The 27691-nt window shown below is 44.3% G+C and overlaps 1 protein-coding gene and 1 long non-coding RNA gene across 2 annotated transcripts in view; both read right to left on the minus strand.

Moving 5' to 3' along the window:
* Positions 1-3323: 3323 nt before the first annotated feature.
* On the minus strand, positions 3324-4902 carry LOC121003765. The gene is made up of 2 exons (XR_005779600.1): positions 4560-4902; positions 3324-4529 (listed from the first exon to the last, which is right to left on the minus strand). It is a non-coding gene; the product is annotated as an uncharacterized LOC121003765 (long non-coding RNA).
* A 474-nt stretch (positions 4903-5376) lies between these two features.
* Positions 5377-27691, minus strand: part of TSHZ2 (teashirt zinc finger homeobox 2) — a 136386-nt gene continuing 114071 nt past the window's right edge. Inside the window, exon 2 of the mRNA XM_040435653.1 lies at positions 5377-9879. Within this exon, the coding sequence (XP_040291587.1) occupies positions 6809-9879 (3071 nt within the window). The 3' untranslated portion in view covers positions 5377-6808. The remainder of the gene's footprint in view (positions 9880-27691) is intronic.

Here is a 27691-nt window from a genome sequence, read left to right on the forward strand (position 1 = left end):
TTTTCTCCATAGGAATGTATTAGTGCCGGATCCGGCATTCAAGATACTGGAATGCCGGATGCGTTTTGCTGATAAAAATAAATAAATGCCGGATCCGTTTTGCCGGATGACACCGGAAAGACTGATCCGGCATTTTAATGCATTTTTCTGACTAACTGATCAGGCATTTTTAAGACTGATCAGGATCCTGACCAGTCTTACAAATGCCATCGGTTGGCATACGTTTTGCCGGATCTGGCAAGCAGTTCCGTCTGCCGCAAGTGTGAAAGTAGCCTTATTCACATGTCACTGTACATCAATGTTCATGTAGAAGCCATACAGCAACATAGTTATGGGGCACCACTGCTCTAGTGTCTCACTCTTGAAATGAGTATGCATAATACTGCCTGTTCCTGTAAATGATCTAGATGAGGATAGTACTGCCTGCCTGTAAATGACATTGATAAGCATGATGTTGCCTGTCTGCAAATGTAGGTACAGATAGTACCAGTCTGTAAATGTAGTCACACATAGTACTGCCGTCCTGGAAATGTAGGCTGACAGTACTGCCTCCCTGTCTCTCCGTGTAAATGATGCAGTTACAGATAGCACTGCCTTTCTGCAAATTATGTACAGGCAGATATCCTGTAAGAACAGCTAGAACTGCCTCATGGTCTCAGTCTGTCAATGATATAGGAACATGTGGTACTGCCTTTCGGTCTTCATCTATAAACAATGAAGGGTAGGATGGTACAGCCTTCCTATGTCTCCTTGTAAATGATGTAGGTACAGCTAGTACTGCCTCCTAGTCTCCCTTTGTCAATGATATACTGTAGGTACCGAGAGTACTGCCTTTCGAGCTCCATCTGCAACTGATGTGGGTGCAGATGGTATTGCCTCCCTGTCTCCCTCTAGTAAATTATATAGGCACAGATAGTACTGCCTGCCTGTCTTAGGAGAAACACCAAAACCTCTAGTGGGAATGTACCCTTTAATAAAGCTTCATGCATATGGCTGCATTCCAGCTGTAATAGACCATGCATGGCTTTCTATGGGACTCGACTAAATATGGAGAATTTTAAGTTGAATTCCTTACTTAGGGACACATTAAAGGGGTTGTGCCATAAACTACTTCTCACTCTAACGTGTGTTTTCATCAATTACTTTATCTCCAATTCCTCCTTGGATAGTTTCCTTTTCAATTTTACCTTGTTTGCAGTTTTTTCTTATCCCCCATGCTTGAATCTTACTTCCTGGTTTTGTCATGTGACTGCTGTCCCATCATGCCTTAGGGCTGTGAGATGTGTCCCTGACATCTGCAGATCATGTGACACCAACCACGCCCCTTGTTCTTACCAATGATGCTTCTTACATTACAAGGCTCCAATGCAGGACGTAACCTACAGCAACTTAATATGAAAAGATTTGCCATAGGGCACAATGGTAGGCTAATAACTTTAGAATAAGGCAGTTTTGATAAGAGGTGGTATTTGGGGAAGTGATATAACAGCGATATCTGCGCAATATATTTATATTAGTGGCACAACCCCTTTATCTAAAGCTGTTTAACATTTAGACAGTATAAACTTTGATTAGTCATTTTAATGATGTGCCAAATTAATCACAGAAGGCTGATAAATGTATGCATCTTTAAAGACACTTGTCTCACATTTTTTGCTAAAATTTTGGTGCCTCTTGACTATGTAAGACCATGGCTTAAAAAGGTTCTAAAGTGTGTAATAAATATGGTACAAGTCATGTACACCATTGAAGAGAACGTATCACATGTAGTATAATTGCATGGATGCGAGAGCTCAGGATGTGGACCTCAGGCCCTGTACCTGACCTAAATGCCCCTTTAGGCTGGGTTCACACCTGAGCATTTTACAGCGCGTTCCTACGCGATGTAAAACGCTTAACAGGCAAGAACCAATGATCCCCTATGGGCATGGTTCTCACCTGAGCGTTTTACAGCGCGTACAAACGCGCTGTAAAACGCCGTACGCCCCAAAAAGTACAGGAGCTTCTTTGGGGCGTATGGTCGCGCGTTCCCGTACATAGACTTCCGGGAACGCGCGACAATGGCCGTTTGCTTGTTGCCGGCCGCGAATAGGAACGCCCGATAAAATCGCGCATACAGAGCGCTCCATACAGTACGCTCAGGTGTGAACCCAGCGTTACATGGCCCGATGTACAAAGTGATTGTCGGGAAGGAAGCTATATTTACATGCAGTGATCTCCTCCACAGTATGGGGAGGAGTGAACACTAATGCCATGGCTTGTCACCATACAGAATCATTGTTTACCGGCAGCAGACCGCGATTAGAGGGCACGATCTGCTGCCAGCAACTGATTTAGGCTACTTTCACACCTGCACTTTGCCTTTCCGCTATTGAGATCCGTCATAGCATCTCAATAGTGGGGAAAACGCTTCCGTATTGTCCTCATTCATTGTCAATGGGGACAAAACTGAACTTAAGGGAACACAGTGCACCAGAATGCAATCCGTTCAGTTTCGTTGTGTTCCCATGACGCACAGAAAAGCGCTGCAAGTAGAATTTTTGAGTGCATCCTAGGATGTGGAGCAAGACAGATGCGTAATGATTCACAATGTAAGGCATCATGCGCAAACCGCAATTTGCGGAACAGAACGGGCGGCCCATTATAGACATGCCTATATTTTTTTTGCGGGGCCTCGGAACAGAGCAACGGATGCGGACAGCACACGGAGTGCTGTCGGCATCTTTTGCGGCCCCATTGAAGTGAATGGGTCCGCACCCGAGCCGCAAAAAAACATTCGGGGCACTGGACAAAACATCCGGGGCTCTAATACTAGTATATTTTAATGTAGATCGTGGAGACTGATGTGGTGATGTTAATAGCTCAGTAAGTAAGATCCAGGTGACCATGTCCCTTTAACAAGCAATCGTACAAATGCCTGTTAGCGGTAATCTGCCTGAACATCGGGCAGTGTAAAGGGCATTTAAAGGGGTTTTCCAGGCTTTTAATATTGATGACCTATTCTCAGGATAGGTCGTCAATATTAGATCTGCGGGAGTCTGACATGCGGCAACCCCGCCGAACAGCTGTAAGAAGAGAATGCACGCGCTGTATCCGGCTTTCCATAGACATAGCAGCAGCGAGCAGGAAGAGACACAGGAGACGGCTTCTCCTCATACAGAAGATCGGCGGGGGTGCTGGGTGTCGGACCCCCACCAAGAGGATAGGTCATCAATATTAAAAGTCTGGAAAACCCCTTTAAGCCTTGCGCTGTGACCACCTGCAATGTTGTGAGATTCAATGCCAGTACTTTCACCCAGGAAGAAACAGACATCAGTCATCAATCATTAAAAAATAACGGTTTAATTAGCTGAACAGTAATATTCATTTTTTTAATCATTATAACCTGCTTAAATATGAATCGTTACAGCTTTATATATTACAAACTTAAGATTAAGTGTTTGCCTTAAACAACGTATCATAGAACATCTTATATAAGTTACATTATGCAAATCAGTGATAGATGCAAATCAGTCCCATACAAAACCAGAACCGCTCCGAGCGGACGCTTCATAAATGAGGCAAATAATCGCCCAACTCCCGGCTTGTTTGTGCTTCTCCCCCTCTGCAAAATGACAATATATACAGTAAGAGCATTGGCTTTGACCCATTGCAGTCCTCAACCGAGCAATGAACGTAAACTAAGAGAATATGGAATAAAGTGTTAAATGGGAGACCGCGGGGTCTCACTCGTATCTGAAGTAAAAAAACAAACAAAAAAAACATCATTTCTATAAACAAGTTTTACCAGTAAATTTAAATTTCTCCTGTAAGACATGAACAGGGAGCAAGTGGAGAAAGAGAGACTCCCCCTTGTGGCCAAAAATGGTAACTCCAGTTCTTTTCTACGAGACTAAACCTTTTTTGTTGTTGCTTTGCATGGTGATGTGATTCGGAATCGTGCTGTGCAATTATCCCTGGTGGACTCGCACTTTATCGGTGAAAAATGGGGAAAGTTGAGCAACTGCCTTGACTCCCCATTAACTTCCGATTTATCTGTTGTGTGACTAATATTGCACCGATTGAAGTTGTTGTGTAGCCCTGACCTGTCCGAGGAGCTACAGCTGGCACCTGTATATATCCCCTGTATACATACATTATGGCCTATGAGACATACTGCTGATCTATGAGGGCCACAATTGAGCACACTTTGCTAGGCTGATCCACTGTGCCCTTGCTAGATCTGGATGCGCATTTACATTTGGTTCTAAAAGTAGAAAATTATCAAGATGCTCAAATAGATAAATCGATTTATTGCGATGCTTTAAACCTCACATCACTGGAGGAGGATGATCGGACTGGTGCAGTTACCACGTGGGGCCCTTATAATGCATATAGCCTGGTCCCTATTGCCTTAAGTTGACCAGCCGCACTGCAGTCAATTAGTCATCAATGGGATTGTTTGCAGAAATCATCCCACCAGCAACATGCCAGACTAAAATGGCTGACTAGGACGTGTTTTTTTTTTTTTTTTAAACGTACCCCTGGTCCTGCAGAATTTGGACAATCAGGCCACAAACGTGCAGTTTCTGACAAAAGCCAAAATTTTTCAACGTGGCCGATCACATTTTTTCATCTGCCATTGTGAACGATCATTTGCACTCGTTTTTGTTTAACCTCCCTGGTGGTATGATATTTTATTTTGTACCCGGAGCGGTACAAACTTCCGGAGCTGCGGCCGGAAGTTCGCGCCACTCTCCGGAAATGTGTGCTGTCCGCATCCCTGCGCCGTTCAAATTAACTCATGGTGGTCCCGAGTGTTGCTCGGTGTTACCGCTGCTTGCAGTGTAATGTGACCCCGAACCACAATTGGGATTACCGCTAAGGAGGTTAAACGATAGTGAGTTGAAATCGGCCATTAAGGCCTAGTTCACACGAACGTTTTTTTTTTGCGAGTGTACGAGCCGCTTTTTTTGTGTTCCGTATATGGTCTGTATACGGAACCATTCATTTCAATGGTTCCGCAAAAAAAAACAGAATGTGTTCCATATGCATTCCGTTTCCGTATTTCCGTTCCGTTGAAAGATAGAACATGTCCTATATTTGGCCGCAAATCACGTTCCGTGGCTCCATTAAAGTCAATGGTTCCGCCAAAAACGGAACACATACGGAAATGCATCCGTATGTCTTCCGTATCTGTTCCGTTTTTGCTGAACCATCTATTGAAAATGTTATGCCCAGCCCAATTTTTTTATGTAATTACTGTATATGCCATACGGAAAAACGGAACGGAAAAGAAACACAACGGAACTCAAAAACGGAACAACGGATCTGTGAAAAACGGACCGCAAAAACCTATAAAAGCCATACGTTCGTGTGAACTAGGCCTTAGTCCGACTTTAGACTCGTGTATGGCCATATTTAGGATGGACATACAATGTAAAGTGCATTGCGCATCCATCCCTGTGAGATGGCCCTCAGGTCAGGATAAAGAGCTGGGGCAGCAACAGTCTGAGGTGCTGACAGACGGTGTCTTGTCGAGATCCTGGCTCAGCAGTGCCCTTCATAGACTGCAGTGGTAAACTGCTCTCCAGACTAGCAACCAGCCAAAGAAGAACATGTTCAAATGTTGGTCATGAATACTGTTACAGGGTATCTATAACCAGAACATTGATTGGTACCCAGACTTCAGCTGTTCCTAAAGCATCCTCCTACTTGAACGGGCGGGGATCACCCATAACAAGCAGGGGGTTCTAGATTTCATCCCCCAAAATCGCAGTTCTGTCAGGTATTCTTTAAAGCTGATCAATGGAGGAATGGCACTGCCATTTCACTAACTCCAGAGCTGCACTCACAATTCTGCTGGCTGTTGCTGGAAATGGGCAAGCTTGTAGACAGATGCCCTCTAACAGCTGTACAGACAATTTAACATGCAGGGGATGCTAATAGACTTCAGATGTAAAGCTGCATAATATCGAGCACAGCTCTGAATTATAATACAGACTGTTATTCAGGAGCAGTATGAGTTATGTAAAGTATTAATAGGGTGACTCCCAGTCTATATAGATGGGTTCTATATGCTAAATAGTGATCAGAGGTGAAAATACTCTTTAGGGAGCATGGCAATAAAAGTTACCCTTTATGGACCTGCTGAATTCATGCATATTTTAGTCTACACACCACTTCCAAATCTTCTGCTATGTGGCTTTGCATTTGTAAGCAATCCCAGGACTACCTTGGGTCACGATCCGCAAAGGAATCTAATTTTGACAAAAGGTAATTTGCAAAGTCAGAGCACAAACCTCTAGAACCTTTTTTAAAATCCATATAATTCCACTTTAACTTCAATAATAAATATATATTTCCCTATCTTCCAACATAACCCCGAAGAAGCATCTAAAGTGACAATGAAAATGCTGGGTCAATGTGATCATATTTGAAAAAGAAATGGAGACTAAACAACCCAGTGATGAGTATCCTTGTGGTATTAGGTATCCATAGGACCATCAGTGATACTTCGCCTTTAATTTACTATGAGTTATAAAGAATATAATCTCCTGGGATGAAGCATTTTGGTTTCTTGTAATCTATGGACAACGCGTCTGTTTGCAGCTAAATTAGGAGTGATGCAGTCCCAAAGAGGACAATATAGCAGCAGCTTCCTGGGAAATGTGATGGGAGATGACCTACTCAACAATGGTACAGAGCAGACCAGTATATACATTGACAGATCCTGACCTCTTCATAGGTTCACTACTTCTATGAAATGCACCGTTCTGTGGGGCTGTAAAATGTACAGTCTGGTAAAAACAAATGAAGAATTAACAAATTATTCCTCATCCACTTCAGTAACAAACTGTGAATGATGTTCTGGGGACTTGCTGTGTGTTTTGCTTAGGTGCAGCTTAACTGCATGCTTGCTAGCAAATGTCCGACAACACAATTTACACTTAAACTTAGAGTCTGTGTCTTCTTCTGCAGCCACCACCTGAGGTGACCTCTGTACAGCTACCCTCGATATTTCCTTCTCTACCTTGGTTTGCTGTTCCACTGCCAGTCTGTTCATATCTTTCATTTGAAACCCAAGATGGGTCTCTAGGTGGGTTATGTAGCTGGAGGGGGTTCGAAACTGAGATGCACAGTCACTGCAATAAAACACAGGGTGTCCTTTGTCCATATTTTTCAGAAATTTTGTGCCACCAGTCTTCCGGAGCTGATATTTTACATTGGCCAACCAGTGGCTGATGGTTGTCATGGAAAGTCCAGTAAACTTAGAAATCTGCATGCGTTCTTGGGGCCCAAGGTCTGATAACAAATATTTCCCCTCTGATGTTTGGAAGAGACTTGATGCAAACTGAGCTTGTAAAATGAGGAGATGCTGAGGATTCCAGTTGGATTGTCTTCCCTTCCTTTTATGTAAAGATGAAACTTCTGTTGAGACTTCTTCAAAGCGTCGGGAATCCATCTCTAGTTTCATGGAGGCCATTCTAGACGAAGCAACATGCTTTGGGGTGGTAGCTTTAGGAAGAATCTTGACCATATCAGCTATGTCAGACAGAGCATGCTTCTGAGGGGGAGATGTACATGACTGAGCTTTGGAGGACTCCACTTTCTTATTTTTAGATTTAGTTAGATCTATTGGTTGATCAATGGTTTCAAATAAATAATGGCCGGCAGGTTGTTGTTGTTGTTGCGGTGGTGTCCGACATACAGCTGGTTTTTCTACCCGACTGGCTGGAGACTTCTGAAACATGGAAATTAAGCTTGTGGAACTTGAATTGGAAGCCGATCTTATCGATTCTGATGCTTTTCCCAAGTGATTATTTAGCACAGACTGTAGAGCACTGAGAGGATTTACACATGGAATATCAGGGGAATGATTTGCTGAACTTCGTAGTGAGGAACATTCTTCTCGTTCTAGTGGTGACTGGGTGGGTTCCAGCAGTTTGGGTTTATCGTTTTCACAGCTTTGTTTAGTTTTCTCTTCATGTTTAGGGGAGCACGGTTCTTTACTTGATGACTCTGACAAGATGTCCGCTTTTGGTGAATTCTCACTTTTATCTGCTTGTGTTCTCTCTGACTTAATGATCTCTTTTGATAATTCTCTTTCAGACTCTGTGTCCTCACACTCCTCCTTCACTTGTGTAGACTGAGGTTCAAGGGGGCTGTTTGAGGAAAGTGTTGTAGATTTGCATTTGGGAGCAATTGGCCTAAATTTATTTGAGAAGGTTGGTCTCATCTGCATTACTTGAGAACCAAGAGAAACTGAAGGTTTTATGACATCTGAAAGTTGGTATGCAGCATGAATGCTGGGGTAGGCACTCCAGCTTGGTGTTCCATTTTGGGCTTTGTTAATAGCAGAGGTTACAGTGTTCTCCAGAGATTTCAAGATATCTCCACCTTCTTTTGAGCCATCTTCCAAGTCCTCTTCCCTTAGATACTGGTACTTGAGTGTTGGATCTAAAGGCTTTTCTAGAACATCTTCATGTTCATCATTGGTATCCATTTTTTCTTCCTTGCTACTATCTTCTGACACATCCATTTTACATTCTTTACTTGTCAGGATTTCAGAGGTGGATCCTCCAGATGGAGAACTTGCGGATGGCTTTGACTGGCTGTCACTTGAGGGTGAGTCTGAAAGTGACTGCATCTTTTCAACTGCAAGAGGGTCTAAGACCAACTGCTTGCCTTTCTTTGAGGCTGAATTGGTAACTTTTAAGAAATGTCCAGTGACCATCATGTGCGTCGTGAGTTGCTGCAAGGTGTCGTGTGAACTGCCACATTCCATGCACTTTAGAATTTGAGATTTACAAGCTTCAAACTGCCAAGTATAGCTAGCACCATTCTGATAGCCATACCGATTGTTAGAAGACAGTTGTGAGTTTGAGTTCTTCTGTGTGGAACAGTGATCCACAAAGGAACCGGTGGTTGAATCTGGGGAGCATGGTCGAGTCACTTCAAATACACGTTTTTTTGCAGAGGAGACCATTTTGGATGAGATGCTTGGGATAGGTTCCTTCAAAGGCACTTTTTGGTAATGCTTTGTTTTTATCATGTGGACACTTAGATCTTGGAGAGAATCAAACGAGTCTCCACAAAACATGCACTTTAAAACTTTCTGGGCATCCTCCTTGTCCATATCATGAAATGCCCTTTTTCGGGGCCTGGAATAATTTGCAGGTCTGTGCTTGTCTTTCTTGTGGTTATCATCTTGATAATGGCCTGTGTCATTCATATGCACAGTTAGCTCCACCAAGGTGTCGTAGGCGCCACTGCACTGCCTGCAACGGAACCTGCTGGCTCCTGTGAAAACTGTGCCATACATTTTGGAATTTTGACGGTACAACTGAACAGAACTGAAGAGGTTTGGTTTTGAAACTGATTTTGAGGGTAAGTTTTGCTGTAAACTTTTGGACAGAGCATCTTGATGCCAATCAAATTCCCCTTTACTAGTTCCATTACGACCGTCACAAGGCTTCCGATCAGTAGGAGGCACCTTAAGACTTAGTCCTAAATTTGTCCAGTAAGAATCAGACAAGATGTTGGTATAGGCAGTCTTCATTTTATCCGGACAGTCGTGCGCCTCTGGCTGGAGCCGGGGGAGCGGGTCTGTTTTTTGGTCCTGAGCATCCTTAGAAGATACGCTTTTTACATCTGTCACCTGATCACTGACATCACTCAACAAGGACTCACTTTCCCCATCTTGATTGCATATGAGGCTTCCTGGGGAATTCTGGAAACTGAGACTCTGCTTGAGGTCTCCAACTACCTCTTGTTCCTCATCTGTGGGCGAGTAAGCACTGTCCTGGAGTGGAACAGTGGAGTTGCTGTCATTATCCTCCTCCTCATCATCCTTGACACTGTCATCCTTCAAATCCTCTTCTCCATCTTGTAAATAACCTGTAGATAGAACAAGATACAAAGTCAATCCAGGCTTCCTTTACCACGAGTTCAAAACTACATCACGTGTTTAATGCTACTGCAAATTTCCAATACATATTATATTTTAAAAAAAGTTAACCGATTCCATTTCTCTGTTAGGTTATATGGATATGACTGAAGGATTGCATCCACTTAGGAGCACCTCCCATATGCCCGAATGAAGAGTCAAACCGAGTGGTTTTCATCCTGGTATTGGAATGATCAACAAGTTTGCAATACTACATGGTCAGGAATGGCGTACTCCAGCCTACTGTTTGTACAGGGATTGCCTTCACAAGACCTTTTTAGGGGAACTTATGGCCCCCTTACAAATTAGGTTATTGTTGAACAAAAAAGCCATTTTCGGTGGGACCAGCTGATCATCTAATGTGTATGGGGAGTGTCAAAAAGATTATGTCAGGGGATAGAAGTATCTGGCGTCTGCTTTCTCCTCTCTCTCTCCACTGAAAAAGCATACATGCAAGCCTGAGCAGAGTGTGCATGTGTATGGGGGAGTTGGGAGATTTACAGTAGCGGTCGGCTGAAAATGCATGTGACTGACAGCTACTGAAGATGTATGGGCACTTTTAGACTTTGTTGGTGCCAATTAAACTAGTTCCACAAAAATGTTTTTGCTTAATTACCTATTATCAGAGCTTGCATCTCCATAGGAGACTAGTGACGTAAGCAACAGTTAAATCACATACTTCATTAAAACCTAAACATGCCTCCAAAATATCAAATCTTAACCCATGGACATCCACCAATATCTAGAACCATTCCAAGATCTAGGCCCCCAAAAATAGGTTTCAACTAGACTATAATATTATACCAAATACTAATAATTAGGTCGTGTCATTTATCCCAGCACGGCAGGTGGATCCCAGAGAGAACGGCTTTTCTTTTCTCTCCTTGCTTTTGAACACTGTGGGCAGACGTTAGGGGGGGAATGCGTCTTGTGGCCTTTGAAGTCCCGCTGTATATTCATTCCAGCTCAGCTTACATCAGACAAATGTTTAGTGTATCACAGAACACCACAAAAGCAGCAATTTCATCAATATTTCACAACAGCCTTGGGGAAATCGTAGATTGCGATGCTGCAGGGCAACTAATGGAAGCGCGCACACACAAGGGTTTTGTACATTTAAAATAGGCTGCCAGAGAGAGGAGAGGTACACAAGACTGAGAACTGACGGAGAAGTGGATAGACCCCTATCCTGTCTGATGGGTAATTAAATGACACAAAGCATCTAATTCTTTCCTATACTGCTGTGGTCACCACATCACCAGGGGCCGGTGGGCCGAGGCTCTGATATCAAAAAGGGTCCCAAAGATCCAGGAGGAACTATCTGGCTGACTTTAAAGCCAATAACTTGCCAACTGTGTCTATTTCTGTGATTTAAAACCTATTAAACTTTACTGATGATATAGGGCTTGGGCCTCACAAAATTTTTCCTCTGGTAGTCCTCAAGAACCCCAGTCTGACACTGTAAGGTGGCGGGCAGCCTCGGTCAAGTGTTGAGACAACATGATCTGCAGTGAGGTGAACAAAGAGCGATGCAAAAGGTAAGTACATTGCAGGTCACTAAGTTGACAAGGTGTCCTTTCAGTTTAAGGCTTTCATAGATAAAAGATAGATTTCACCCTCCCCATTTACTTGAACGCTACTGCTATGGCAGACACTCCGCAGATATACTTTGGATTGTGGCTCTTGTGAGGAGAACTCTCACAATGTTCAAAGCTGGTGTTTTTGGACACGATTCAGGTTAGCAGCTGATTTGTCGTGTGGAATAAGCTACTGTGCAGACTTTAACCTTCTACAGGCAGAAGATGGAGCCAAAAATTAAGCAGGCACTGCATGGACACACATCCCCCCCCCCCTCCTCTCCGATATCATGACTGGGGTTATGTCAACTACTAGGAGCTCCAAGGCCGCAGTGCAAAATCTGTAAATGCCATGAACCGTTATGAAAGTGCAGAGAGCCCTTTAGGCCGTCTTTCAGGCTCCAGGACCAAGGGTGTACGGAAGAAGCGGTTACACCTAGGCCGTGCTGCTCAGTGGTCTCTCTGCCACTTAAAGGGGTTTTCCGATAAAGTAACTCAATTTTTGAAAAACTGCATTAAAGCTGCAAGCTGTGGCCCAACCAGAACCCATACCTATACATATAACAAGAGCTTAATTTTACATTGCGATCCATTTGTCTATGGCGCCTGATCTTCCCTCACAAAACTTCAAAGACTACAATACCCACAATCCTTAGCTTTCCTGCTGTGAGTTTGTGCTTGTTCATGAGTGTTGCTGTTTACCGATTGGCTGCCTGACCGGTCACGCCCCCTCTACTCAGTAATCACCAGCACACTGTTTCACAAGACATTTAGCTAGAGAACTGATAGCAACACACTGAGCATGCTCGACCTACCAAAGGCTCAGAACTACAGGTCGATGCCATGGTGATGTATGAGGAAACACAGTGGGTAGCAGAGGAGGAAAACTACTTTTAGAACTACTGAAAATATGTGAATTTTACATTATATAAAGGTGATTATTAATGATTTATGATGATGTTGATGAATTAGTCTAAAACATAAAAGTTATATTTATGGTAACCGGTAGACCCCTTTAAGACACCAGTATTATAAATGGCTTATGGTATGAGGGGCTCTGATTCCAATTTTGCACTGGGGTCATGGAGCTTTACGTTTTTCCTCTGCACCCCTGTATTTACTTCACTGTCCTGATTACTGGCGGTGAGGGGTGCCCTGCAGTATCGGGGACATATCAGCACAGGCAGGGATACATGTAGAAATAACACTTTCTCACTGCTCTCGCCGTTCCTGTAGATATTGAGCTCGAGCGGCAGACACATTTATGTCAGTTAATGACAGATCCATCAAGTCTGGATGAACGGATTGCAGGGCAGAGCCATTTCACATTTTTTATTACCTCTAAATCCCTACAATGAAAGGTAATATGTTTTAATTGACCTATAAAAACAGTGAGAATGGGCAGCGAGATCCCGGCAGTGATTAACGGGCTGTCCGGGAGGATGGATGGAGGAGGCCGCTCACACAGTGACAGTCATGGATCACAGCAGGGGCCGGCGCTCACCTGGCTGATCACATTATCCTCTCTGTGATCACGGATTTTGAGGCTATGTCCACACTTGCCTGAAAATACAGCGGAAAAGTCAGCAGCGGCTTTCGCCACAGTTCACGGACCGCAGCAAAAAAACGGGTGTTTTTTTGTGCTGTGGGAAAAGCTGTGCACTCCCCCCTCTCCATTGCAAAGAATGAAATCCACTGAAGAGACCGGCAGCATAAATAGCAATGTTGCAGATTCATAATCCACACGTCAATTTATGCTGCGCTTTTTGTATTCAGTGAGTGGATACGATTTCTTGAAATCTCATCTACTTTGCCGATACTGTACAGCGTTGTGGACATGCCGCATGAAAATCCGCAACTGTAAACCCACAGCTTGTGTACAGAGAATGAATCACATATTTTTTGTCCGTGTCCATTCAGTTAATTTTTTTTATTTTGGTCCGTATGTGGAACCATTCATTTCAATGGGGCCGCAAAAATAAAATAAAATAGAACATGTCCTATTCGTGTCTGTCATGTCCTATTCTCGTCAGTAGAGATGAGCGAATTTCATATTTTGAAATTCGTTCACTGGTAAAAGGTGAATTGCGTTATGGACTCCATTATCACGGACCATAACACGATTCTATGATGGAATGCCTATGGGCTGCAAAACGAGTCATCTCCTGCATACCGGGACGGGTCCGTTTTGCAGCCCATAGACTTCTATTATGACGGAATGAATAACGGAATGCCTCTAAAGGCATTCCGTTATGCATTCAGTCATAGAATTGCGTTATGGTCCGTGGTAACCGAATCCATAACGCAATTCACCTTTTACCAGTAAACAAAGCGTGAATGAATTTCAAAATATGAAATTCGCTCATCTCTAGTCATCAATATCTGATCGGTGGGGGTCCGTCACCTGGGACCTCCACCGATCAGCTGTTTGTCCCCCACTGTCACCTGGGACCCCCCCACCGATCCGCGCTGGTGTCTTCTCACAGCTTAGCCTAGGCCACGTACGTTATGTTCATCGGCTATGTGGTGTAGGTCATCACTTAAATATTCTCGGAAAACCCCTTTGGTTAATAAACAACGCCAGTAGAAGTCTAATCAGGTAACGGAACTGTTCACAGCAGCACATAGTATTTCAGAAGAGGAGCGCACTGATCTTGTAGGTGACAAGGGAAAGGAAGAGAGTCACCCAGCAGCACAGAGTATCTCAGGAAAAGAGAATGCTAATCTTGTACACCCATCAGGTAGTGTTACATAATGAGACGAACAGAGTCAACCAGCAGCACAGATTACTTCAGGAGAGCAGTGTGCTGATTTTCCTAGGAGGTCAGAGTGGAAGGATCAAGCCCCGCCAGCGGCACAGAGTATTTCAGGACGAATGTGTGGTAATGGATGGAGACAACTGCAAGGTCATGTCCGCCTCCCAAGCACTAGTTAGCTGCAGTACCTATTACCCTACAACTACCTGGATGGGGATGAGATTCTGAAAGCTGACTGCTCCTTGCCACACAGCAAGTACAATAAACTGGATGCATAAATACAGAAACACCTTCTTGGTATTTGCCACCCTGGCATACAGCTTCTCTTACTCCTAATACGCTTATTATTCTCGAGTTGACTGGTTTACTTGCAGTACTTTTATATGGGGGTCATGGTCTTCACTATTTCCTTACTGCACTGGATTTCCCTGGTAGACATCTGACCAGGGGTTGCATCTACAATAGTGGTTCATGGATGCAAGAACTGAGGTTTAAGAGAACACCACTGTCCTGGCTCTCACAGAGAAACCCACTTTGGGTTCTGCAGTCTTGTATCCATGAGGTGAGCAGTTTTCCCTCCTGATGCTCCTCCCTGCCTGCGAGGGGCAGCATATCCGTTCTGCATGGTCATAGAAAGAGCGATCAGTAAGATCAAGAATGGAGCTCTCTACAGCATCCTTGTAATGACAGGTACTTCTATGGATGAGTATTGTCCATTGTACCTTGAGGGCATGACTGCGGAAGGTTTAGAACACAAACTGTCCAAAAAGACCTGGCACAACATGTAAAGTTCTCCATAGTCATAAAGGTTTCACTATGATGATTGCCTGGAACAGTCTTTGAGAAAGGAGCACCCTCAAAAACGTATTTCCAACGTAGCCTGAATTACAATTGTTTTGAGAGATGCCGCAGATTCCCAATGGCTGGAACAGACTGCTTTAGTGCCATAGATAGAAAGATGGTCGCCGTTACATATATGTTCCGCATCAATTCTCTGCAATGGGGGTGGTGGTGGGGGGGTCGGTATTCCATATTTTCACAACCGAAAGACTAGGATCTCCGAGATTAACATGTCTGCAGGCGCCAGAGGTCACACCTGTCATGGCGGTGGCAGGCTGTACGGGGTTGGGTGTTCACATGCAATAATCTCCACTCACGGGGCACTTATAGGATGTAGAGATTAATTTGTCTTATCTGGAATGGAGGAGCAGGATCTTAGTCACATGCAGGTATGGAGTACGTTGTCATCTCGGAGAAGCGGTGACAAATGACACTAATGATTAATGAGCGGTGCTCCCTCATCAGTCTTTTGTTCTGCGATCATGTAGCAGAATCAGCCGCTAGAAAAAGTCTTGCTTCCTCGCAGGAATGAATTGTTATTTTCTGCCACCGCGTAAAAAATGGCAGTGGAGTGCTGCCTGCATTGTGTGTCTTAGACTGAATTATTGACTGTCAAGAAGAAGTCTACAATTACAATGCGCACGTGGCCGTATCTTCCAGGGAGATGATCCGACCTTTCCTATCTCTGCCCAGAACACAGGGGACGGAGCGATGTAGAACAAAGATTCCGCGACAAAGTCATAATGACAGAGGACCTCGAGTGCTACGTGCTCATTACACCTGGGTAAATGGCAGCACCTTAAAGAGAAAGCTGGGGATTAAATAAAAAAAGAGAGAAAGCAGATCATACGGTAAAGTACATTTAAAGTTAAACTCACAGTAGATAATACCAAGGAGGAAAATCCTACCAACTATGAAAACTGGCTGGTGGGGGTTTGACTGATGGGAACACTCACCATCCCAATGAAGGCCACAATGAATAGGACTTTCAATTTATGACACAGTACCTGATCAGGAGAGGCCCCTTTAAATCAGTGCATATCATACTACTGGAATATTAATGGAAAAGGAGTGTTGACTAGGATGCCATTGTTAACATGTCTGTAGAAGATAAGAATGTGATGGAGTCTGGATCTATAATGCGTGGTTGTAATGAAGATCTGAATTGTAATTCCGCATTTTTTGCTACTTGATTTAGGAAAGGGCCTGAATCTGCTTAAAGAGACCAATCCTGTATGGAGACATACTGGAAGTACTCTCATGGCTTGGAGACTTATTGGCAATCCTCCATAGGAAACAAAGAGGTATCTCCCAATAAAGAGAACCATCTCACCAGCGCCACCTCCAACCAGTGGCTATTGATCAGTTTCAGTACTTCAACTCCCTTCATGCCCTGACAGCATTTACATTACCCGTTATCTGGCCATTGGAGGTCATCAATCGAATAGTAATATGTAAAGAGGTATCTCCTAAGGAAGGGAACCATCTCGCCAGCGCTACCTTTTGAAAGTGGATCCTTATGAGTCAAAATCTGACTTTCCAATAAGTCTTGGGATTTGACAAGGGAATATAGCCAGGCCAGATATCCATCTGTAGAGAGAATGTTTGTACATTGCCAATAAGTCTCCACGCCATGGAGTACTTCCACTATGTCTCCATACAGGACTTGTCTCTCTAAGGAGATTCATCCTGCCTAAGCTGCATTCAAGGCATTGCACCCATCTGGCCAGAATCCTACTCCATACTGACTAGGGGCAAGCACCCAGAAACAGCTGTCTACAGATGGATATCTGGCTTGGCCATATTCCCTTGTCAAATCCTAAGGCTTATTAGAAATTCGGATTTTGACTCTTTCAAAAGGTAGCGCTGGCGAGATGGTTCTCTTCTTTAGGAGATACCTCTTTGCATATTACTATTCGATTGATGACCTTCAATAGCCAGATGATGGGTAATGTAGATGCTTTCAGGGCATGAAGGGAGTTGAAGTACTGAAATTGATGAATAGCCACAGGTTGGAGATGACTAGTCTACACTGATAAAAATGGCTCCATTGCGGTGGCTTTTTGGAGGTCTTCTCGTCAATAGTCTGCCATATGAATTTTTGAAGACCTTTGTGCAATTTTTGGACATCTGATAATTGGGAATATAGCCATGGCCATATATCTAGTCACAGTATCCTCTATGTCTGGATCCTTGCAGAGAAGACAAACCTTTTCCCAAATTAAAGGCTTTCATTTCTCTCTCCACTAAATTCCCGATTTTCCCCTACTCATCTAAAAAAAGAAATGACACAGGCCATGAAATCACAAGTATAACAAAGGGTGGATAGAGACCACAGTCAGCACAGGAGGTAAGTGTCTCTCTTTAATCTCTTATTAGCAGTAATTTCCAGGTTGTGCCTGGAGGAGGTTAATGTCACAAGAGAGTAGATGAGAAGTGACAAGGTGGCTACCCCTCAATATACTGTTTCTCGCCATAAACTGGTAGGAACAATCTCTTTACTATAAACCCTGCATATTACGACCGTCCATGAAGTGTTTTACGTGGCGGCAGGTCAGCTGCTAAATGCATGTGAGCGCTGCGCATGATGATGAAGCTGGACTGGAAGGATAACATTTTCCTGGGTTAATGCTGCGGTCCATACACCTGACTCAGAGCATCAAATCAATCTCACTAAACTGTGTCAAGAGACTAGATTGGGGAAGGTAGATGCGAGACCAACGGGGGGAGAAACTTACTCATGACCCTTGCTACCACGTGTCTGCCCGCTGCTAGAGACACTTGAACGCCTATGTGTAGTCTGAGCCTGCAGTCAACTGTTAGTAGCTTCCATAGATTCATATTATGCAGTCGTCAGGATCAGACTAAATGTACCTCCAAGTGTCATTGTATCAAAGCTGTGTCATTACTCCATCACCCCAAGTGTCATTGTCTTGTCCCTCAAGTGTTTGTGTTTCTTAGTCTTGTCCTTCGAAGAGTCAGGATGTCATTGTCCTATACCTCCAAGTTTTAATGTATCAATGTCCTGTCACCCGGTGTCATTACTCGGTCACCCCAAGTGCCAGCAAGTCATTGTCCTGTCCCTCAAGTGCCAGCAAGTCATTGTCCTGTCCCTCAAGTGTTAGCACATCTTTGTCCTGTCCTTTGAAGAGTCAGTGTATGATTGTCCTGTATCTCCAAGTGTTAATGTTTCAATGTCCTGTCACCCCTGTGTCATTACTCCATCACCCCAAGTGTCAGCAAGTCATTGTCCTGTCCCTCAAGTGTCAGCATGCCATTGTCCTGTCCCTCAAGTGTCAGCATGCCATTGTCCTGTGCCTCAAGTGTCAGCATGCCATTGTCCTGTGCCTCAAGTGTCAGCATGCCATTGTCCTGTGCCTCAAGTGTCAGCATGCCATTGTCCTGTGCCTCAAGTGTCAGCATGCCATTGTCCTGTGCCTCAAGTGTCAGCATGCCATTGTCCTGTCCTTTGAAGAGTCAGTGTATGATTGTCCTGTACCTCCAAGTGTTAATGTATCAATGTCCTGTCACCCGGTGTCACTACTCGGTCACCCCAAGGGTCAGCATGTCCTTTTCCTGCCCCTCCAAATGTCTGTAATGTTATTACCTTGCACCCCGATTTGCGTTATTGAAGATCTGAGATACGCCATTTGGCAGGGGTCCCCCAGAAGTGAGTGCAGGGGCTCTGGGCGGCAGAGAACTGTAAATACAATCCAGGAGAGAAGTTTACGTCTCATAACTGCGCTCATCCTCCGCTGTTATTAATGCTTGTCAGGACTATTTATCCAGCGGCTGCTGACAGCTCCGTATTTGCCGTCTAAATTTCCATCATAAATAAGTCAGTAATGCAGCGCTTTAGTAAGCCTTCTGCGGTGATTGGAAATCCAGCTCAAGTAAACAATCTACAGGACGGCCACTTTGCAGCTCACAGTGTACGTGAATGTTTAATGTCAGTGACACGGAGCCGGGGCCTTCCTGGCAGATGGCAGTGCCACCGTGTACAGAGCTCACCCCCCTGCAGAACATTGCAACGTTAGAGAGCCATCAGTAATGAAATATCCCCACAGAGCTGCATCTTCCTGTTCTGCAGGGATTAGTCAGTGACTACGGTCTCCACTGACAATCACAGTACAAAGCACTGGACGAGGTGCATTTTCTGATCCTTTGTCTAGTAGATAAGGGGTGCCAGATAGGGCAAGTAGCCGCTTATCCCACCAGTTGCACTAAACATCTATGTTTATGTTGTGCACCGTTTACCAACTGTAGAAATAACGTTTGTCTATTATATTTGTCTTTAAGCCGTTTCATTTTCAAGATCACTGCTTGCTGCCAGTGAAAAGGAAACATTCTTCTTTACAACCAGGAGTCCAACACCCATCCTGACCCAATATTTCTCACAGCTGTGGGTCTGCTTCGATTGCACCCAGTCTAGACAATCTAGACTAATCTGTCTCCTGTCCTGATAGTTTGTTACAATGTATCAGTCTGGAGTTGAGGTTGCTTCAATCTCAGAGGACTGTCTAGCCTGGACACAAATGTAATAGAGTAGGACAGGTCACAGGCTCAGCCGCTGGGTTTATCGAAGAATGCTTCTATTCACTGCCAGGACCCAGAGATCTTGAAAACGTTGAGAAATTGAAACAGAGTATTTTAGAAAGTTTTGATTAGAGATTTATTAATACTGGGCCGGCCCTTCAGCTCTGGGGTCTACTACGTGCAGATTACATGACTAAAGAAGGTGGATTTTCACTGTACAATTGTCAGATTTGCGGGAATGAACGTCACTACGATCGCTCGTTCCCGATAATCTGCCGATGTCGATGCAAAATGCTCGTTCATCGGGTAAAATGTTCTTCTGGGCAGCAGATCATGCTGTGTGAACAGAGACCTGGTGCCCAGAAACTATGCAGCAGCCATCGCTCGTCCCCATACAGTGGGTTGATTGCTGCTTGTAAATGCATCTCTTTCCTCCACTGACGAGTAGACAATTATCGGGAAGAAATGATCCCTTCCCAATAATTGCCTGTTCCATTTGGCACGTGTAAATGCGCCTTAAAGGGGTATTCCCATTATATAAAGTTATCCTCCATCAACAGGATAGGAGATAACTATTAGATCAGTGGGCATTCACCCGCTGAGACCCCCACCACTCACCAAAACAAGTTCATTGTAGCCTTCACCCTGTGGAGCCCCCTGAAATGAACAGAGCAGTAAGGCATGCAGATTTCTGCTCCATACATTTCTAAGGATGGAGCGGCTGCGCGCATGCCATACAGGCCACTCCGTTCATTTTGGGGGGCTCCACAGGGTATGGTCCCCCTTTTTGTGATCAGTGGAGGTCCAAGCAGTAGGACCCCCACTGATCTAATAGTCATCTCCTTCCCTGTGTATAGTGGATACCGTTTAAGGCTGCTTTCACACAGTGTTTCGTCAGTGTTTGATCAGTGATTTTCATCAGTGATCGCGAGTAGGGATGAGCGAACACCTTGAAGTTCGGGTTCGCCCGAGCTTCAGGTCAAAGTTCGGGTTCGGGACCCGAACGTAACCCCATTAAATCAATGGGGCCCGAACTTCAATTTATTAAAATAATAGCACTCTTATGACAGAATGCTAAATAAAATGGCCATTGAGGGGTTAAAAATATAAATAAAACCTCACCTCATCCGCTTGACCATGCAGCCGGTTTCCTCCTCTTTCTTCAGGACCTGTGATGACGCCACGTGGTGAGCTCGGTGACATCATTGCAGGTCCTGCTGAATGAAGATAGAAGGACCTGCGGTGACGTCACTGCGCTCACCACATGGTGAGCGTGCTGGTGTCATCGCAGGTTCTTTTGAAGGTCCTGAAGAAAGAAGAGGATACCGGCTGCGCGATCAAGTGGATGAGGTGAGGTTTTTTTAACCCCTCAATGACCATTTTATTTAGCATTCTGTCTTAAGAATGCTATTATTTTCCGTTATAACCATGTTATAAGGGAAAATAATAGAAATCACCCGAACTTCAGTGAAAAAGTCTGGGTTTGGGTCCGGTATAGCCTCTGTTTCTGGCTCACAATCACTGACCAAAAACTGACTGTGTTAAAGTGGCCTTAGGTCTCGATATTAACATGATCCCGCGACTGCGCAGACTCTTCCAGTTTCACAATGGTAGCTTTTCGAAGTACAGAAAATGTAAACATAAAGAGCTTTGAATCTTTTCATTTGCAGAGTGGCGCTGGAGCTTTTAAAATCCCTACCTGAAAAGAGCCTTTGGTAACAGTAGTGCAGATTATAGCTTAGCCCGCCGCCTCATACCTACGCCAGAACAGCGAGCGCCGCACAACAACCAATGAATCACCCCGCTCCTCAATACCACACAAAGCAGAGCGCTCTCCAGAAAGCAAAACAAAAAAATACAAAAATGAGCTCCGCAAATTACACGCCCCACCAGCATTATTCCAAATGACTGCATTACAACTACGGTACAGTTCTGCCCGGCCACCATTCTGCACAATAGCAATTCTCCCCTAATTAAAACGTACAAGTAGTCTTCATGTTCTCTTCACTTTTCTAAACAGAGCGCAATTTACTCTACTTTTATTCTTCGGAATTCTTTGCAGTTCGTCGCCACCTTAAATACATGAAGGCAGCGCTCTTTTGTAAGCTGGTGAGTTGTATTATTATACTCTCCCCCATCGTCTTGAAATTGGGGCTCATGATGGACTCTGGTGTGATATGAAAGAGGTTTTAAAAAAAACAAAAAAAAAAAACATAGGTGCTTTCTTCTACAAAACAGCGCCACACTTGCCCACAGGTTGTGTCTGGTATTGCAGATCAGTGTCATTCACTTCAATGGAAATTAACTGCAAAAGTAGACAGAACCAGTGTCGGACTCGGGTACCTAGGGCCCAACAGTATAATTTATTTTGGGGGCCCACTGTACGGATACATTTGAATATAATAAATATTTTAACAAGTTTTTTATATGAACATAGGCTGGTTGAGGGGCTGTATATTGAATATATGTATGGAGTGCAGTAAATCTAATATGTTATGTGCCACTTGTGCAGGGGCTGGGAGACTAGGGGCCCACCTTGCTTAGGGGCCCACCGGGGGATTCTCTTGTACCCCTGTGGGCCAGTACGAGCCTGGACAGAACCCATGAAGAGGTGTGGCGCTGTTTCTGGAAGGAAGCAGCCATGTTTTACCTGAAAGACCCTTTTAAATTCAAGCCTCCAGTGTGTTGGGTAAAGGAAGTGGCGACCTGTATGAACAAATATCTGGCTTCGACTTGAGGTTGTCACAATGAATAGTTGGTATAGAGTTAGACAAAAGTGTCTAGCCATTCACCAAATGTATCCTCAGCCTTGACCCACTGTGATAAATTTGGCACAACTTTAGACGGTCTAGTCTACATTTCTGCCCATAATCTGCCCAGTGTCTTCCAGCTTACAGGGCAGCAAGTAAGGTTGGCATCACCCAAGCCGCTCACACCTTACATTTCATTAAAATTTGGGCGCTCGTTGTCACATCTATTCCCCATTTCCGAGCTGGTAAACCAAAACAGATAAGTGCAGTAGGTTATTCTTTTTGGCCCATTTTCTTCGTAGATACCGGTAGGTCTAAAACTTGATGCAACATTATGCACCAGAAATGAGTTACATTTTTCACCCATCATGGGCGGCTTATAGACTTTCATTTTTATGGTGCTCAGAACCCTCCGCAATGTTAAGTGTGGATTATCAGAGGATCCTAATGGATCTTGGTGTTTGCAGATTTTCCATTTAACTAAATAGATAAAGCAGAAATCAACATATTATCAGACAGAAACCTTCCAAAGCTTCCATGAAGACGTCAACACTGGAAGCCTGCTAGTCTTTGGAGACCCTCACAGATGACGCTGAGGTAGAACGGGACCTCAAATGGTCTATAGCCCCCTCTAGAGGAGAGGAAGACATACTCCTAGATTCTATGATGTCATCACAGATAGCAGAACACAAAGATGTTGTATACTGGTGGTGGACCAAAGAGCTTCACCTCTGGAGGCATCTCTGCCATCACAACAGCAGGTACATCTTGCTATCCTAGCAGATCCTTCCTTCCAGGGATATGTTCGTGTTCAATGTCTTGTTTCCAGCTTGTGGCACCCTGCGTTGCACATAGATTTTCAATATTGGCTTCAGAGACTGCTCTAAGTCATGGCTCAGGAATGGGTTAACGGTGGTGACTGACAACCCTTCTGTATGATTTACAACCTGCAGCCCCATCGTGAAACGACTGCTTGATGGATGATCCCAAAAGTCTGCAACTACCCATAAATCATGTCTTTGAATCATTGACATAGATAGAGGAGGTGCAGGCGCCGCGCTGGCATTGACATCCATTTTCCCAATAATGTGCATTGACAACTTACAATACAGAACCTTAATTAAAAAAATTGAGATCTGGAAGGTTTTCACCTTGTGTTATATCTGGAGACCAGCGCCGGGCCAGTAACCCTTTCTGCTACTGGTGACTGGATTCCTGTTTGGAAGGTTCTGTGATCTTTGATCTTCTGTTCTGTCCCAGTTACGGTTTCAATTTGTGTCTAATTTAACATGTTCTAATCTGGGTCATTTATCTTCTAGCTGTGTCCAGGCTAACAATTAAAGGGCCTGGCCCATCTGGGATATTAATGGCATACTTCTAGGCTTTGTCATCAGTGTCAGAAAGGTGGGGGTCCCACTTCTGGAGAATGGGGACCCCAAAGCGAGGTGACAGTGTGCTCTCCATTCATCGCTATGGGAGTTCTGAAAATAGCCACCCAAGTTTGTTCAGCTATTTCTGGAAGTCCCATAGCAATGAATGGAGGGTGGCCATGCATGCCCAGCTGCTCTCTCTTCACTTCGGAGTTCCTGTTCTGAAAACGGCAGCGGGTCCTAGACATTAGATCCACACCTACATGTTACATACATGTTATCTGCAATGATGCACTGTAACTGAATTGATATTCATGACCTATCCTTGATCGGGGGGGGGGGGGTCAACACCCTGCACCCCCGACAATCTGTTGTTCTACAGTGGCTTCGGCACAAGAAGAAGGTGCAGGACTCAGTAGCGCCATCTACTGTGTGTAATGGACGGAGCTGTAGTTCCTGCGTTGATTTCCAGCTGGAGTTACTACGAAACAGCTAATCATCAGGGGGTGTGGGGTGTCAGGCCCCTGCGGATCAGATATTGATGGCCTATCCTGAGGATAAGCCATCAATGTAAAAGGACTGGAAAACCCCTTTAAGTACACTAAATTGAAAGCTTGAGCTTCCATCTGAGCTACAGGACACTGCTACCTGGATAGGGCAGGTAGTGTGCTGTTGAATTTAATGCAGGTCCTTGGCACATATAGGGCCCTGGTTGGAATATGTGCGCCAGGCTCATCAAAACTGTGCCTGTCTAAAAGGCAGAATGAAGGAGGCAAGACGACAAGTACAAGTTTTCTCCTGCCTCAGGGACTTGGACAGACATGCTTAAAAGGGCAGCACCATCATCATGAGGATATCTGAATACAGGCTGTGGATATGATCTGCGTGCCTGGGACATGTGGATCTACAGTGGTGGATTCCAAAACATGCCCTGGCTGCCAGAGGTTATTGACCTTCATGGGCACATATGGATCTGTGCAAGCCAAATGAGGGATTGGCCCAAGGCTGTGTTCCAGAATTATCCTGCCTACCGCTTATGGAAAAAGAGCCATTGTCAGCCATGTTAGTTCTCATGGGGGTATCTTCTGCCACCCAGTAAAACGGGAGCTCAGCACACCAATGCAACATGGAGACCATAATAAAAATCTAACTAGTGCCACCTTGTACAGGTGAGGTGGCATGACCTTAGGCTGCTTCCCTACGGTGGTTCACATCATTTATCAGGAAGGGGGATTGGGGAATATCTGAGGTGCCCATATTGGGTGGTGTTCTCCTTTCTATAGAAGACATAAAGCCTCAGCATGAGGATATCTCCATGATGGTAGTGATATTTCAAGTTTGTGGAGCCACTAAATGCTCATTGTGAAACCTGGCACAGCTGCAGGTGCACATGCCCTGGACTTATGCCACAGAACATGTTGGAGAACCAACATGAAGAAGGTAGGAGTACTCCTATGCTATATATGATATGAATTTACGTCTTCTAGTTGCCATGACGACTGATTAGGAAAGCTGCCACCAATAATGACGTTACAATCAAATTACTAATTTCTTGTTGGAATAGGAAAGTAACCCTAAAAGACTAAGGGGCAGATTTATGAACACGGTCTAAACGAAAAATTGTCTTCACAACTAATCACAGCACAGCTTTCAGATTTCAGGAGCAGAATATGAAATGAAAGCAGAGTTGTAATTGGTTGCTTTGGGCAACAAATATATATTTTTTTAATCAGCGCAATTGTATATTGGAGTCCCACTTGTGGAATGTTATTACATGGTCCAACAGTACAGTCCCCATACAATGGAAGAAAGCAGCCATTTTTTTTCTAATCTTGGACAACCCCTTTAATTATCAGTAATGACAAGTTTGTCTGAGATTTACGAATCCTAATGATGGTGTAAATTCAGAGTCTAGTCCAACTATTGGACATAAATTTACACACCAGGATTGTGGCGCAAAATGGCACATCGTAGGCCGGCCAACTTTCCTAATAAAGCATGTCGGAAAAAGTGTAGAAGCCCTAGATGCACCAAATTGCTCCACAAAATACGGAGAACTACTGACTTCAATAGGTCCGTGGTCGTCATTTTATAGGCCAAATATATGAGATGTTCTATCTCTTTTTGGAACGGACATACAGAATATTGGCCGCAAAATGCATACAGTGTGCCGCCATACGGCACGGACAGTGAAAAAACAGTTTGTAGTTGAGTTACTTGCATGGCCGTGCAGTTCAAGCCACATCATGCAGGAATCTCTCAGCTGCTACATGGCCGTACCCTAAGGATGCCTGCACATGGATGCAGGTTTCCAAACAGGAAAATAGGCGGATTTCTGTGCGTTTCCTCACCAAATACCGTATGTGTTACTTGTGGTTTTTGGTGCAGGTTTGATGCAGATTTTTTTTCTCAGGTCTCAGCTTGCACTGAAAAGAGTGAAATCGCACAAACAATTGACATGCTGCGCATAACGGTTTTTGTACAGTCGAAACACATTTAACGTAAAAACCACAACTGCATCGAAATTCGCATGGGTTTTCTTCGGAGGCGGTTTTAACTGAATTTGCAGTTGGACAGGGCAGATTCTTCAGTACGTTCCTGAGGAGTACTTAAATTTGAGCTGCAACACTGGCGCCAAGAAGTAACCATTTTTGAAGCGCACACAAACATTTTGCGACTTATTTGCACTATTTCTTGTACAGTATGGGGTGTCGTCCATGTGCTATGACATGGCGACCCAAGTGCCACCCCATATTGCATATTTAGGCTAGTGAGGTCTATTTACTTTTTATTATTCTGTATGTGATTTCTTTGTGTTCGTATATTTAATCACTAAGTAAATATATCCATTAACTTAGCTGCGTAAGCTTATTCGTTCTCAAATCTGTTGAATTCCCGTTACGTTACAGGGATCTTTATTAAAGCGTCTTAAAACCGGAAGAACAGGACGGCAGAGCGTCTACGCGTTTCGGATCTACACGCACTGACCCTTACCGGATGCTGTATATACCAGCGCCTGTAGGAGCTTTGCTGTCCTGTGCCCTGCTAGAGACTGTGCCGTTCAGACGGCATACTTTGAGGAAAAGTGACACCGCTATTTATTCTGACAGGCAGAACACGAGAGGAGATGAAGTGGCGGCGTTCAACATACTAATACCTGCAAGAAGCAGGGTGCAGCCAAAGCCATTACGCACCGGCGCATTTTAAGGAAAGAATCCACCTGGGAGAGCTTGCAAATGAGGAAATGTGGAAGCGATACGCAGGTCCCCAACTCATCACTTTACAAATACCTGAAGAATAAATACATTCCAGCCACACAGGAGGTCACATAACAGTACATGCCGTTAGCTCTATGCTCTGGGGCGCAGATGGTCTATTTCTTGGGGGCCTTCTTGGTCTACACTGAACTCCAAGCCTAGTGTTAATATGTTGTAGGTCAGAATAAGAAAGTATGTGGCATCACGCAGCTCCACAGTCTGGGTGAGGGTCTTGAAATGTACTGCCATCTGAGACTATTAAGAGCATGTTGTTGTTGCAATGTAACAGCAAGTTTTAAGCTGGTCAAACACATTAGATGTATATGGGCTGAACCTGGAAATTTTGGAGGGACCATCAGACAACCTAGTTTGTATAGGGGACTTTTGGCTCTCACCCAACGGATTGGCGTTGTGGATTTCAACATGCCCAATGCTTTTGTTCTCTGGGAGGTAAGCTGCTGGCAGAGGCTTGCCCCCTGTTCTGAACACATGTATGCTCACAACACAACAAGAACTAATCTCTACCAAGGACGGGTTCTTCCATACATCCCGACCCTCCACCACCCAGTATCTACTTAGTAATGTTTTTACCTATGGCGCCAGCACCATGTTACACAGTATGATCTATTACTACATAGGATTCCGGCCTCAGACATATCAAGGATTCATGTGACTGT

The sequence above is a fragment of the Bufo bufo genome, chromosome 6, assembly GCF_905171765.1.
Source record: "Bufo bufo chromosome 6, aBufBuf1.1, whole genome shotgun sequence".
Classification (NCBI taxonomy): Eukaryota; Metazoa; Chordata; class Amphibia; order Anura; family Bufonidae; genus Bufo; species Bufo bufo.